Source organism: Cajanus cajan, chromosome 5 (assembly GCF_000230855.2).
Source record: "Cajanus cajan strain Asha chromosome 5, NIPB_CcT2T_4, whole genome shotgun sequence".
Taxonomy (NCBI): Eukaryota; Viridiplantae; Streptophyta; class Magnoliopsida; order Fabales; family Fabaceae; genus Cajanus; species Cajanus cajan.
Window position 1 is genome coordinate 50,675,735 of NC_138521.1, and position 15,877 is coordinate 50,691,611.

At 30.3% G+C, this 15,877-nt stretch overlaps 1 protein-coding gene across 1 annotated transcript; it reads left to right on the forward strand.

Moving 5' to 3' along the window:
* Positions 1-10,458: 10,458 nt before the first annotated feature.
* Positions 10,459-12,557, forward strand: LOC109814893 (putative N-acetyltransferase HLS1). The gene is made up of 3 exons (XM_020379409.3): positions 10,459-11,185; positions 11,262-11,401; positions 11,483-12,557. Exons 1-3 carry the CDS (start codon positions 11,009-11,011, stop codon positions 12,348-12,350), a joined length of 1,185 nt encoding a protein of 394 aa, XP_020234998.3. The 5' UTR covers positions 10,459-11,008; the 3' UTR covers positions 12,351-12,557.
* The last annotated feature ends 3,320 nt before the right edge of the window (positions 12,558-15,877 follow it).

A 15,877-nucleotide genomic window follows, 5' to 3' on the forward strand; every position in this document is an offset into this window, starting at 1 on the left:
AGCTCGGCTTGCATTGAGGGGAGTATAATGAGTGTATTTCGGACCCCGCGTTGGTCGGTCACGAAGAGTTATCTCCTTATTTCGCCCCCGATAAGATGGTTCTACTGGCTTGTCAGACTTTCCCGATGGTTCAGCTCGGGCTTGATTTCGGAACTCAGCCAACTCCTCCATCTGCATATATTTATCGGCTCGTCTTCGAAGTTCATTCATGTCTGAAGGGGGTTTTTTGCACAGGCTATTGACGAATGGCCCGGGCTTCAAAGCTGTCGTCAGATGATGGAGTGCCACTGCGGGTTTAAGATCCCGAATTTCTAAAGCGGTTTTGTTAAAACGATCCATGAAAGCCCGGAGAGTTTCCTTCTTATCCTGCCGAAGACTAACCAACGACAGAGATGTCAAACTGTGAGGCCGACTCGTTGCAAATTGAACCGTGAACTGAGAAGATAGGGTGTTGAACGAGTCAATAGAGTTGGAGGGAAGCTGAGTGAACCAGCTCAAAGCTCGGCCTTTTAACGATGTGGGAAAAATCCGACACAGAGCAGCATCGTCCGTTGTGCTTAATGTTACCTGCGTAAGAAAAACATCAAGATGTTCGTCAGGATCCGAAGTACCATCATATTTATCAATCGGCAGCGATTTCCAATTATCCATTAAAGGCAACTGCATGATAGAAGGTGTAAAAGGATGTCGGTGTGATCCCACTGTTGCTACATCGGTGGGACGTCCAACTGTAGGCAGGGCCGATTGAAATTTTTGTGGTGCCGCGGCCGAGGCATGGATAGCCGAGGTATGGATGTCATGGGATTGGTAAGATCCGTGTGTTTGAGTGTTAGTAGGCTGGGTAGGTTTCCATGAGGAGTCTTGACTCTTTAACGCCTCATTTTCGGCTCTCAAAGCCGAAAGTTCCTTTGCATCCTTCTCTCGCTGCTGTTTCATTGCAGCCATCTCCTGCTTGAGCAAGCGCACGGTCTCGGTGAGATCAGTTTCGTCCTCAACTTGAACATGCTCTTCCTCGGTTTGGTGATTTTCCGTGTTCATTCTCCTTGTCCTCGTCATAGTCTTGTTAAGTCTTCAAGTCTTTCTCGGTTCGGCCCCACGGTGGGCGCCAAAATGTACCTGTCTGAGGGGCACACTAGTAATCTTCTCGTATTTGGTGGGCCGAACGAGAGTTCCGATCGAATATTCCGGTGAGGGGGGATGCACCTGCAAAAGGCACTCCGACGCTCAAGTCAGGACAAAGCACAAATATCGATAGCAATTAATGAATAGTTACGTTACCTCGTGACATGAGCTATTTATACTGACATTTATGGGCTCGGATTCCCATGGGCCCTGCAACAGATTACCGGATTAGGTAATGTGCCTCTAATCGGCTTATTGGTATGATTAACTCTTAATCCCTAATTAGGGGGAGTCCTTAACTTTTCATTAGTGGAAATCTGGATCTATGGATCATGTGGTGGCTAATCGGCCACCTGGTTCGGCCACTCGGGTGCCGATTGGGTGTCGGAGCCAGGTGGCCGAATAACCCTACTAGTACAAACCCTAAACTAAATGTTCTCGTTTATCACCTTCGAAGAACAAGTCGTGCAGGGGGAGAACAACTACGATTGGGTTAGAGAGGCTGGTGTTCATCATGGGTTATTGATTGGTTGCAGAACGTTTTAGATAAATCCATAGGTCTTGTCACAAAGTCGATCTTCTGCATCTACGACGTTGAGAAAGTAAAAAATGTGTGTAGAGAAACTTTGATGCTTATTACTTCAAATAATGAGATGAACTCCAGAAGAAAATTTTGGCAGTCTCGCATCTGCACTGTGAGTAAAACTTGGTTACTTTTTGCTATGTGTTTGCTTAATTAATTTATTTTGTTTGGTGTTGATTTGGTGTTTTTGCTGTTGTTTTGGTTGTAGACCCTTGCATTTTTTTTTGGTGGGTGGAGGAAAACGAGATTGAAGATGATACATTGATTTAAGAAACTCTACACGGTACATAGGAGGAGTTGAAAGACGCATGAAAAATAATTCTAAAGCTGCAAAAAAAGATCACCACAACAAGGAGAAAGGGATTTTGTGTTGATATGCTTCCTTGTGCTTTGTTGTTCAATGTTGAGAATCATGTGTGTAGTTTTGGTGTCCAAAAGTAACTTAATTGAGTTACAATTTTGTTGTAGTTCTTAAAATGTGACTATATTATTAAGAAATAGTGTTGCAGTCCTATTAGATGGTCCTATTTTGGTTTTATATTCTAGGGACCACTTTAGTGTAAGCATTTAAGGATTGTTAAAGTAGAATTCATATTGTGTAACAACTTTTTTAATGAATAAAATGCCCTTATTATTAAATTCCCTTTTTTGTAATTTATTTGGTTAATTTTGGTAATGTTGAATTCCATTTATTTGGACTTTAATTTTTATAATTGAGTTATGTAACAATTTGATAGGTTATTACACTTTATAATTCAATAATTAAACAATAGAAAACTTAAATTTAAATACTTACAATTAAATTATAACAATTCTTATATATACATGTAATCATATATGTAGGAACAAACAATTAAAAACATAAATAAAATCTCTCAATAAAATTGTTTCAAAAGCTTGTACATATATATATACTTATAACTATCAAAATTGTAAAATACAAATCATAAGTTGTCGGCTATATAATTATTATACAAGTTGTGTCAGAACAACCACTACTAAATTAAATATTGTCATTTCTAGCATGATATTTTAACTTACTTGTCCTCTAACCTAATCTTGTCTTACTCCCATAATAAAACGACCATTTCAATTCAATAAGGAGAAAAAACAAAGGTAAGTTCGTAATCAATAAAATAACATAGTATAAAAGTAATAAACTAACTAGACAAACAACTTCATCAACATAACATTACATTAGCCCAAGGCCAAATTTAACAATAGAATAACATTTCAACACAATTTTTCAACTTAGAACATAAGTATACAACTCATCATCACATCAAATTAGCATGCATACAACACAACAACTAAATAACACGCTCAACACAACTTATGTTTGTCACATATTTCAACTAAGAGATCTTTTATAACGTAGGTGAACAATCTTAGTAACTTGACCTATCGAACCAACTTAATAATACGATCTTTTTGCCTTGCTAAATTAACAAAAAATTTGGATATCAATCCATGACACATAATGAATTTTCAGATTTTATCACTTAAACTATGAAAATCTAGTATCTCTATCAGAAATAAAACATCTTAGGTATGGATCTACACAACATTAGTATGTATCAATTAAATTCATATGAAATTAACCTGTCGACTACCCTTTATATATTGTGTACCTTTTCAGTAATTAGTTAAGGATTTTATTCTTGACTTCATACCTTACTTAATTTTGACTGCTTATAAACTAGAATGGCTCGACATGACCTCCATATAATATCAACTAAGGATTCAGAAAATAACACTTGACTTCAAGAGACAACAATACTTAAGAAGGGTTTTTCAACATTTAGACTTTTAAAACACAACAATATATATTCGCATAATGAGATATTTCAACTTTTTAAAAAATAACACCTCTCCTTTGGTCCTAAGTTTACAACATAGTTCAACAATATGCATCACACGTCTTACATATCTCAACACATCACACAACAACATACTTCACATGTTTATCAAAACCTAACATCTTATAACTTCACATAACACAAGCTTCTTTCAACATTAAAGCAGCTCAATTCATCACCATATACATCATCATAAACCAACAAACTATAACCTATATTCAATCATCATCAATCTTCATATAATCACCCATCATAACAAGATATGATTTACTAAATTACAAGTTTTTAAGTGAAACAAGCACTTCAAGTCATGAATAGAGCATTCTAAATGAACACAATTCGTTCCAAGTGCGCACAAATTATTCTGAGTGAGTTCAAACAAAAAGCATACCTAAAAAAAGGGTTGACCTAGAACTTAGGATATAAATGCGACCGCGCTAGATCTAACATGAGAATGAACCATAATTATATATATATATATATATATATATATATATATATATATATATATATATATATATATATATATTCATACCTATTATAAAGGGGATGTATTTTGGTAACCACCCCTTTGATCTCCACTTTTTAGTGGACCATTATACTCCTTAAAATGTAAAAATAAAAAATAAATAAAAACTTCTTATATTTCTTCTAAATAATTATATATAATTTTTAATATTTATTTGTATGTAATTATTAGAGGCACGAAGTGCCTCGGCCCTTCTAGTATATTCTAAAATCGGAAAAGGATGTGCCAAAACCAGAACGGCCTGTTATGAAATTGGAACGGGCCGTTTTAAAATATGGAACGACCATTCTCATTTCTGGAATAGGCCGTTCCGAAGTTAGAACGAGTTCCAGGTTTAACTTTAGCTCATAACGGAACAATCAAGAACGGGCCGTTTCGAATCCGGAACGGGTTGTTCTAGTCAGGTCTGAAATCTATAAATAGCAGACTCAGGCACTGTTTTTGGTGCCGAGAAATTCATCCAGAGTTCCCTATAGCTTGAAAATTCTCTCTTCCACTCCTTCCAATTGTATTTCTTGAGATTTTTGTGAGGCATATTTTAGTGTGAAAAATTGTTACAAAGCACCTAAAGATTTTGATATTTAAAGATTCAATAAAGCTCGTTTAAGAGGTATTTCAGTCGATTCTTTTTTTTCTCTCTCTATTTTCTTATTCAAATATTGTCATAATTAAAGCAATCATATAGACGTTTTAGGATTAACCATGTAATTTAAATTTCAAGCATGTAAATAGCAATTCATATATAAAGGGGATTAATTATTTAAATTATTAATTCTTACTATGTTAACTTCATCATAAGGATATCGATTAAGGGCGTTGTAAGGGTGCTTAATTCATTGGTGGCGACTCCATGAACCTATTTTCAAAACCATTAATTAAGGATTAGTCCAGTATCTAAACATTCCTTAATTAATGAGAGGATGTCTAATTCATAGATCGCAAGATCAAAAATTTTCGAGTTGCGACAATTTCTAAATATAAAATTATTTTATTTATTATACTGTTACACTATAGCACCATTTTTTTTATCTGTTTACTTTTGTACTAATAACATTAAGTTTTTTTTTATAATTAAAACTGTTTAGCATAACAATTGGTGTTATGCATCCATGATCCACCATGGAAATATGAAATGATTTATCAAATGTACACTAGTTTTTGAATTTTAAAAAGTATTCTTAGAAATATTTCTAACCAAGCATATTCTCAAATTTAGTTATAAAATTCATAGGAATGTAATTCTAGAAATAACATATTATCTCCGAACTAGCTTAAATATTTTAGTATTTTGTTTGTTTATTTATTTTTAAAATTTTGATACGAGATATGATTTGTTTGTGATATATATATATATATATATATATATATATATATATATATATATATATATTACACAATAAAAATATTTAGAGTCACTAAATCACTAAATTCTTGAAGCATTTTTTTCTAGAATATAAAATTAAATAATTAAGTTGGTGAAGTTATGTGAGATTGTACTTTACTTGTGTAAATAAATTTTTTACTTGTTATCTTTAGTCAAAATGCACGAGGAAAATGGATGTAGACATTTAATTGGGAACTTGTTAAGCTCAAGAGGATCAATTTAGTGATGGATTAAATAAAATAGTTTGTACAAAGTTGAAGATTCAAATTTTCTTATCATTATTGTAAAAAAATTGAGAATATATTCTTTAAAAATTAATGCCCAAATATTTAATTGATGTTCATATTGTGACTAATTTTATATTGATTAATTTTTTTAACTATGTTTTTAGTATTTAAATTTTGCTTTTGGAATTAGCAAATGTGTGAGTAAGGATTCAACTTTGATTTCTAATTTCAGATGGTATTGTTCTTTTTTTTACATTACTTAAGTATTTGATTTTCTTTTATATGATGTTGCATTTTTTTTTTCGAAAATAAAAAAAGAAAAAAAGGAAATGCGAAGAAGGATCACTAAAATTGCAACAAGAAGTTCTCAATAATTTTGTTTTCAAAAATATAGGTTTTCTTGAAAATACTTATCAATTAAATGAAAACTCACAATGAAAATCTTGATAATGAAAAATAATAATCAAATCCTCATTTAGATATTTATGATCCTAAAATTTGGGATAATTTTGATAATAAAATAAGGGACATTTTAGTTGAAAAAGAGACTTATAAGAGAAATAACTATTGATTTTTCCTTGGATAACACTTCTAGTTATTTTTTGCATGCTTATTATTCTAAGAAGTTAAATAATGGTGAGGCTAGTAATATAAGATGGTTGTTACAAAGTATATTGATTTTGTTGCAAGTTATTCAAGTATGACAATAATAAAAGTTGTTAGAAAATAATGGCTTAAGAGATTGGAGGCATGTTAGTAAGAGACTTAAAAATCATGAGATCAATTTTGAACATATGACTGATATGAACAATTAGAATCATTTGAGAGTAAGATTAGATAAAAATGAAACAAATGATGAAAACTTGCAATGAAAGAGTATGAAAGAAAAAAAAAAGATAAGTCTTGGTTAGAATATTTTCAATTGTGAAATGTCTTGCTAGAAATAATTTGACTTTTCAAGGATCTAATAAAAAAAATTATTTCAAAATAGTAATAGAAATTTATTGAAATTAGTTAAAATTATTGCGAAACTTGATCTGATAATGCAAGATTATGTTGGATATAATCAAAGTCGTGAAATTTATTACCATTATCTTGGTCTTGGGCATAAAATACAAAATAAGTTAATATCCTTCTTGGCTCGTAGTATTAAAAATTTCATCATCAAAATCATTTAAGTAGTAATAAAATAATTGTACCATGATGTGAATCACCGACAATAAATGACTCTAATTGTAAGATGTGTAAATATGTCAAATAATAAAATAAAAATTAAGAAGTATTTTTTAAAAATTTTAAAAGTAGATAACACATTTGGTGAGACTTTTTAATGAGTTACTAATTGTGTTAAAAATTCTTAATCTTAATATTAATGATGTGAGGGATCAAGGTTATGATAATAGTTCTAATATAAAAGAAAAATACTAAAATTTAAAACTATACCTTGTGAGTTTACTAGATGCGAAATTCCTAAAAAATAATATCATTTTTTTATTGAAGGATATATATATATATATATTATATTTCATAATTCTTGTTATAAGTATATTATTTTTATTCTATAATAATCCATTTATTGTATTTGGAAAATTAAAGTTCATAATACTTATTATAAGTATATTATTTTTACTCCATATTAATTTATTTATTGTGTTTGAAAAATTAAATCTTATAAATTTGGCTCAAATAAATATTTAGTTCATAAAATAATGTTATTTTATTTTTAAACCTCTTAATTTCAATTGTTTCTATTTTGGTTCTTTAAATTTTTAGTTAATTTTGTTTTGCTCATCTAGAATTTTGATCCAATAACTTATCGACTTTATTATTTTGATTTTTATAAATTTTTCCCTTCTTTTCAATAGATTTAACGTGATAAAAGTAAAATAATTTTATTATATGAATGAAAATTGGAAAATAATTTAAAATGGATTAAACACAAAACACTCTTATTTTACTGGAATTAAAAGTTATTTAAGTCACAATATTAATATAACAAATATTGAATTTATCCTAAAGAATATATTGGGTAAAGTTGGAAGTGGCTCATTAATATCTCCAACACTAAATATGAGGTTAAAACTGCATAAAATATTATTGTAATTGAAGGTACGGCGTGGGCCAGTGTCTAGTGGAAGATTAGGATCACCATAAAATTCAATAGGACTGCTGGCAGAGTAGAAATATGAAAAATCTCTTTCAAAGGTTTTCGTTTTTTGTGCCTTTAACAAAGTGCAGAAAATCATTGCTTGCTGCACATGACTCTCCAACATATCATACATCACAAATATATGCAAATCGATTTTATTTTATTATTTTAAATACAAATATAAATATAATATAATGGATTTTGTTTTATTTTCTTTTTATTTACTATTTTATTTAAAGATATTAGATAAATTAAAAAAATTAAACTGCCAACACTACTACTTGTGCTGTTTTTTTTTTTTTTTTTACATTACTCATTTTAAAATATATTTCATGAACAATAATAATAAAAATTAATAATCTTATAAATATGTAGTCAATTAAATTTAAAATCATTCATAATATTTTATTTTATGGATAATTATATACATTACTACTGAGCTGTATTTTGTATATATAAATATTTTTAAAATTATATAAAATAATCAAGAGATATTAACGATGAAAATATTAATGAGTGAAATAAATGATTAATCATGATTTTTTTTTTTGAGTAACTGAAGTTGTAGACTACGTTAAAAAACTAATGATAAATCGAAAGATAATTAAGAGACAATGCTTAGATAATGATTTTTAATCTTATTTTGTTTACGGTAATAAACAATAGAGACTCATAAATTTTTATCTAATAGTTTTAAGTTCGTTTAGTTTTTATTTTTTATTTATACTTTTAATGTAATATTTTTTTTTAATCTTTTTGTGCAGGAAATAATTATATTCTTTGTTTTGGTAATGAATAATTTTTTTTATCATTATTATTATTATTTTTATATTAAATTTGATTAATGTTGTAAATTATGTACCATCTAATTAATCAATTTAATGTACTATTATTATTGTTATTGAGGTATGAATTAATAAAAATAAAAAATTATAATAACATACATCCTTATAAATTTGAACGGGCTTTTATTATGATTGTTAGGATATTATTATTAACTTATCATATTATCTAAATTGTGTAACAATTATCATTATTGTAATTAATTTAAATATTTGTTAAAAATAAACATAAAAATATATAATTGATTGTTGTAGTTGTAGTAACTAATAATTTTAAATTGTACATGTTTCCTTTGTCAAGGTACATATATATCCATCCAAATTCACAAATACAGAAATTACTTTTTTTTTATTTTTTTTTATTTTTTTTTTAATTTTAAGGATATGCTGGCTATTTTATAGTTTTTTATTATTATTATGAATATGCTATTTTATAATTGATTGTTTCCAATAATAATACATTGAGTATGTGCTTACCAAATTTTACGTTTCATGCAATAGTAGTAGTAGTAGAATTTTAGTTAATTATAAATCTTATAATTTTTAATTATTATGAAAACAAACCTTAAATAATAATAAATAATAATTATGTATCATAAATATAAATCTGGAGTACTTAATAATAGTGTACTTATTAATATCATTATCTTTTTTTTCCTTCTCATTATTTTATGGAGGTAAAATAATACTGTCTTTTTAAATTTACTATAATGAAGAAAAAAAAAATAGTCTGATTTTAATTGAATACAAGAATAATTTTATTCGAGTGTTTAATAAACACTAAATAAATGACTTTTTTAATTTGAATTTTTTTTTATATCTGTATTTATAAGAGTCATGATTTGAAATTTAACAACTTATAAATAATAAATTTTATAGATAAATATCCTTATAATAGTTAAATTATCCAATATAATTTCTAAATTATATAATAATCCTTAAAGTTAGATAATAATAATAATAATAATAATAATAATAATAATAAATTTTTAATATCAATTATAAATTAATAAAAACTTTATTTATTGGTATATTTTCTTGTATTCAATATATATATTCTTGTTATAAAAAAAGCCATGGTTATTTCATCTAGTTAAATTAATTTGTAAATTCAAGTGTTCAACTATACACATAAATATCAATTATAATTTCAAAAAAATATTTAGTGTTATTAATGTTATTATTAATTAATGTTATTATTAATTATTAATTGACCTAAAATTTTTAAGAAAGTTATCATTATATTAAAAAATTTCATTATTAAGGTTTGTTCTTTAATATATTTATATAATGCAATGATATAATGGCATAAACATGATCTATCTGTTTCACCCTCTTTATTTTTTTAAAAAATAAAATCTATTTCACTCAAAACACATAACCACTCATTAGTGGGCTGTGGGCAAGAAGTGAAACGAAATGAGAAAAGAAAAGGTAACAAATGTTGCATTGAGTACCAAGAAGGTGATGAAATAACGGGACAGTTTCAACGCCAGACCATTTTTGAAAGATGAGAGTCATGGATTGTGCTTTTTTATTTTACAGTTTTATAAGTATCCCAGGTCTTGTTGAGAAAATCATGCGGGTTTTGGTGACTGTAACGTAGAGGTGTAACTGAATGCAGATATTGTTACCGTTTATAACTTGATAATCATTGTTTTTAAAACAAGAATTAAAATTCATAAAAATCATCTGTGGACAATAATTAAGAAACTGATATTTAGTTAGAATAATAGTAATAATAATAATAATAATTTTGATTCACAGTGTTGATGTGAAGCAATGAAGAATAACGGGTAAAATGGAGAATGGCATGATGACACATGAAAAATGCATGTGCATCCCATCCACATGATGGATGATGCATCATGGGGAGGGAGAGAGTGTAAAGGTAATGATTACGAATGGGGAGATGATGGAAAAGAAAAGAAAATAAAAAGAAAACGAAAAGAGCTCCACAGGACTGCGCAGCCATAGCCGCCATTTCCTCTTTCCTTGGTTTCTCTATTTTTTCTGCTCATTATTGCTTTTGTTAATTTGCACAATGAAAGAAGAATAGATAAAGACATAAAAATAATTTAAATTTAATTAAATAGTGTTGTTCAGATTTTGAAGAGAAGAGAGAGAAAAAGGCGAAATAAAAAAGGTGAAAAGAGGAGGTATTTAAAGCCGAGGAGAGGGTTCACAAGAAGTGTAGGGGTGTTGCTCTGGTTTTATGGAAACCCCCCCCAAGATTTAAGCGCTCTTGAAAAAGCTGGAATTTGGTAACTCCTATATAAATAGGGATTGGATTGTTGGGTGTGTAAGTGCAGCATGGCTTGTGCGATGGTTGTGAATGTGAGAGAGTTCGACCCAAGTAAAGACAGAGAGAGTGTGGAAGCCGTTGAGAGAATATGTGAGGTTGGACTCAGTGGAAAGGTTTCCCTCTTCACGGACCTCCAGGGTGACCCAATTTGCAGGGTCCGCAATTCACCTACTTTCCTCATGCTGGTATCTATCTTATTATATATATATATATATATTCAACCTCTTTTATTTCCTTTGCCTCACCTACTGTCTTTATCAGGTAGCCCAAATTGGGCAAGAGACTGTAGGAATGATAAGAGGGTGCATCAAAACCGTTACATGCGGAAAGAAGCGAAACAAGCTGCCCATATACACCAAACTCGCTTACATACTAGGCCTCCGTGTGTCTCCAAACCACAGGTCACTTTATATTCTATTTATACGAGTTTAAGTGTGTGGGGTTATTAGTCCTCACTCCTCATTGGGTGTGTGCGTGTGCAGGAGAATGGGCATAGGGCTGAAGCTGGTGCAGAGAATGGAGGAGTGGTTCAGAGGCAATGGAGCGGAGTACGCCTACATGGCAACGGAAAAGGACAATGTCGCATCCGTTAAGCTCTTCACCCACAAATGCGGCTACAACAAGTTCCGTACCCCCTGCATCCTCATCAACCCCGTTTACGCTCACCCACTCAAGACCTTCTCCAACAAAATCACCATAATCCCACTCGCCCCACACGACGCCGAGTTTCTCTACCGCAACAAATTCGCCACCACTGAGTTTTTCCCGCGCGACGTCGACGCCGTTCTCACCAACCACCTCACTCTCGGAACCTTCCTGGCCGTTCCGCGCGCCTCTTTCTGGGCTGACACGTGGCCCGGCTCGGCCCGCTTTCTGGCGGACCCACCTTCCTCCTGGGCCCTCCTCAGCGTCTGGAACTGCAAGGACGTGTTCACGCTCCAGGTGAAAGGCGCTTCGCGCGTGAAGAAGACGCTCGCCAAGACCACTCGCCTCCTCGACAAGGCCTTGCCCTGGCTGCGTCTGCCTTCTATTCCGAATTTCTTTAAGCCCTTTGGGTTTCACTTTTTATACGGGCTTGGAGGGGAGGGCCCGGAGGCCCACAAGATGGTGCGGGCTTTGTGCGCCTTCGCGCACAACCTCGCCAAGGACCGTGGCTGCCAGGTTGTGGCCACTGAGGTTTCGAGCCGCGAACCCCTACGCTGCGCCATCCCGCACTGGAAGAGGTTCTCCTGCGACGAGGATTTGTGGTGCATCAAGAGACTCGGGGAAGATTACAGCGATGGCTCCCTTGGTGATTGGACCAAATCTCCTCCTGGATTCTCAATTTTCGTTGATCCTAGAGAGGTTTAATTTTACCAACTAATTACAACTTCAGAAACAAAAAATAAAAAAAATCTGATCTTTTAGTTATACCTGTAAGGACTAAGGAGGGTTCTTTTTTATTATTATTTTTTTTTATGTAAAGAAAGAAGGAATATCCTATCTCTCTCTTTGTTTTGTTTAAATTTTGTAAATGGTTAGTAAAATGGATGTGGGTTCTATATCCCTTTTGTTTGATGTCTTAAGGGTTTGTTAGAGTAGTATATTTTGATGTGTTTGATAATATGGCGCGGGTGGGGGACCTTAACTTTGTTTTATTGAGTTCCTAGTATCTTTCTTATTGAGGGTAGTAGGAATCAAATGGTGCCCATTAAGTCTGAGCCTAAGCCTCCTAATATAGCCAATTATCCTTTTCCACGTTATCTCAATACCCACCCCCTCCATCCATTGGGGGAAGACATTACCTCGACACATGGATTCATCATGGGACATGCTGTCTTGTATCTACGTATAAACTTCTACCTTCTTCCTTACTTTTTTTTTTCTTTTTTCACAGGAGAATTCAATGGTAACTTCCTCACCTTAGCCTTTTTTTTTTCTGCGTTATTTATGCAGGGAAGATGGAGGTTTTTTTTAATTATTATTATTTAACTAGAAAGACATTTCGTGTTAATAAAAGAAAAAAAAAGAAGTTAATTTTGATAGAATCAACATTTACTTAAGAAAATTGAAAGTGGTTAAAAAGTAATTTATGATGGTAAAATTTTAAAAAAAAATGCGTACATGAAAAAGTGTATAACATTTATGCAGTTTTATAAATTATGTGGACTGGACCTGCAATTAGCTTTTGAAACAACCAAGAATAACACATTTGGTTTCACTTAGGCATGACAATCTAACTTGTCCCTCGTGCGTATTTGTCTGAGCTTGTCCTGATTTAAATGAGGGAAATTTATGTTTATCGGGTTTGGGTTCGGGTTTGGGTTTTTCCCGATTGATAAAATCGGGAGTGGGGGCAGAGGTGAGGATGTTAATACCCACCCCACCCTGTCCCTGTCCCGCTTGATAATATAATTAAAAAATTATTTGTATATATATATAAACCAAAATTATAAATATTTATATGTAAAAATTTATATTATTTTACTTTTCTTTTATTTTTTTTAAAAATTATTCATATTTATTAAAAAAAAGAAAAAAAAATAGGAACGGGGCAGGGAAACCCGAACCCCGCCAGGACAGGGATGAGAACCCAGATTTTATTCTCAGCGGGTATCGGGGACAGGTGTGGGGGCGGTTTAAATTTGCAGGAGCCCCGCCCCGTTGTGATGCCTAGTTTCACTCGTAATGGCAGTTTCTAAATCATGACTAAAGAGGTTTTGAACAGATTTCGTGCACTAATTTTTATTTTATTTTTTAATAATGCAGCAAAGGCTTTGTACATGCTAACGAAACTTATAGAGGCCCATAAACTAAAGGCAAGATAAACTTTAACACTAAACCTTTTCTCATCTACACAAAATCATTTTTAAGGAAGAATATTTGTTTCACGCTAAATTGTATAACAATTATCATTATTGCAATTAATTTAAATATTTGTTAAAAATAAACATAAAAATATATAATTGATTGTTGTAGTTGTAGTTACTAATAATTTTAAATTGTACATGTTTCCTTTGTCAAGGTACATATATATCCATCCAAATTCACAAATACTCAAATTATTTTTTTTTTCAAAATTTAAGGATATGCTGGCTATTTTATAGTTTTTTTTTATTATGAATATGCTATTTTATAATTGATTGTTTCCAATAACAATACATTGAGTATGTGCTTACCAAATTTTACGTTTCATGCAATAGTAGTAGTAGTAGAACTTTAGTTAATTATAAATCTTATGATTTTTAATTATTATGAAAACAAACCTTAAATAATAATAAATAAGAATTATGTATCATAAATATAAATTTGGAGTACTCAATAATAGCGTAGTTATTAATACCATTGTCTTTTTTTTTCCTTCTCATTATTTTATGGAGGTAAAATAATACTGTCTTTTTGAATTCACTATAATGAAGAAGAAGAAAAATAGTCTGATTTTAATTGAATACAAGTAGGGATGGGAATGGGCCCCATAGGGGTGGGTAATAGTAAATCTGCTCCTGTCTTGCTAGATAAAAATTGTCCTCATTCCCATCTCATATCCGCGCGGGTATCCATTGAGCGAGTATTCATGATTTTCTTGAATATCCATGTTTTTCTTGAATATCCATGTGGATATCCATGAATATTTATAAATTTTTTAAGAAATTAAAAAGTTTATATTATAAAGAATTATATTTAAAGTCATTGAAATATTAAAAATAAAAACTTAATGTTAATTTTGAACTTGTATTTAACGTTAATTTTGTTGAAATAATAATAAAAATGTAAGATAATCAATGACTTAAAATATATCAATCTCAAAAGTAAGTTAAAGTCTCATCACAAAGTTACAATAATTCAATCTCATAATTCTAAACGAAAGTAAACAACTTAAAATACATAAATTTTATTGGTCCAATCAAAGCTAGAAAATTAATCAAATTATATCCAACATAATTCTATAACATGTTTAACACATGTTGATAACTTCATCAACCTCACTTTTGTAAGAAAATAAGACGAAAGAGTGTAGTTTTAAGGTTATGTGGTACAAGAATAATTAGGATATTTAAGAAATATTATTAAACGGGTACCCGCAAGTATGGATATCATCATACCAGCCCCCGCCCCATTTATAAACGGGTAAAAAATTATCTGTCCCCATTATTCGCGGACACCTAATTAGCCTATCTATTTATTATCCGTAGCGGATTTTACCCGCAAATACTCGCAGGTACGAGTATTTTTGTCATCCCTAAATACAAGAATAATTTTATTCGAGTGTTTAATAGACACTAAATAAATGATTTTTTTTAATTTGAATTTATTTATTTATTTTTATATTTTTATTTGTAAGAGTCATGATTTGATATTTAACAACTTATAAATAATAAATTTTATAGATAAATATCCTTATAATAGTTAAATTATCCAATATAATTTCTAAATTATAAAATAATCCTTAAAGTTAGATAATAATAATAATAATAATAATAATAATAATAATAATAATAAATTCTTAATATCAATTATAAATTAATAAAAACTTTATTCATTGGTATATTTTCTTGTATTCAATATATATATTCTTGTTAAAAAAAACCATGGTTATTTCATCTAGTTAAATTAATTTGTAAGTTCAAGTGTTCAACTATACACATAAATATCAATTATAATGTAAAAAAAATATTTAATGTTATTATTAATTATTAATTGACCTAAAAATTTTAAGAAAGTTATCATTATAATAAAAATTTTCATCATTAAGGTTTGTTCTTTAATATATTTATATAATGCAATGATATAATGGTATAAACATGATCTATTTGTCTCACCCTCTTTATTTTTTAAAAAATAAAATCTATTTCACTCAAAACACATAACCACTCATCAGTGGGCTATGGGCAAGAACT

Bases quoted from the DNA above. Each gene is read 5' to 3' on its own strand.
- LOC109814893 (XM_020379409.3), top strand. From the start codon at position 11,009: ATGGCTTGTGCGATGGTTGTGAATGTGAGAGAGTTCGACCCAAGTAAA. The intron at 11,186-11,261 runs GTATCTATCTTA...TGTCTTTATCAG, and splicing joins CACCTACTTTCCTCATGCTG to GTAGCCCAAATTGGGCAAGA. The intron at 11,402-11,482 runs GTCACTTTATAT...GTGCGTGTGCAG, and splicing joins CGTGTGTCTCCAAACCACAG to GAGAATGGGCATAGGGCTGA.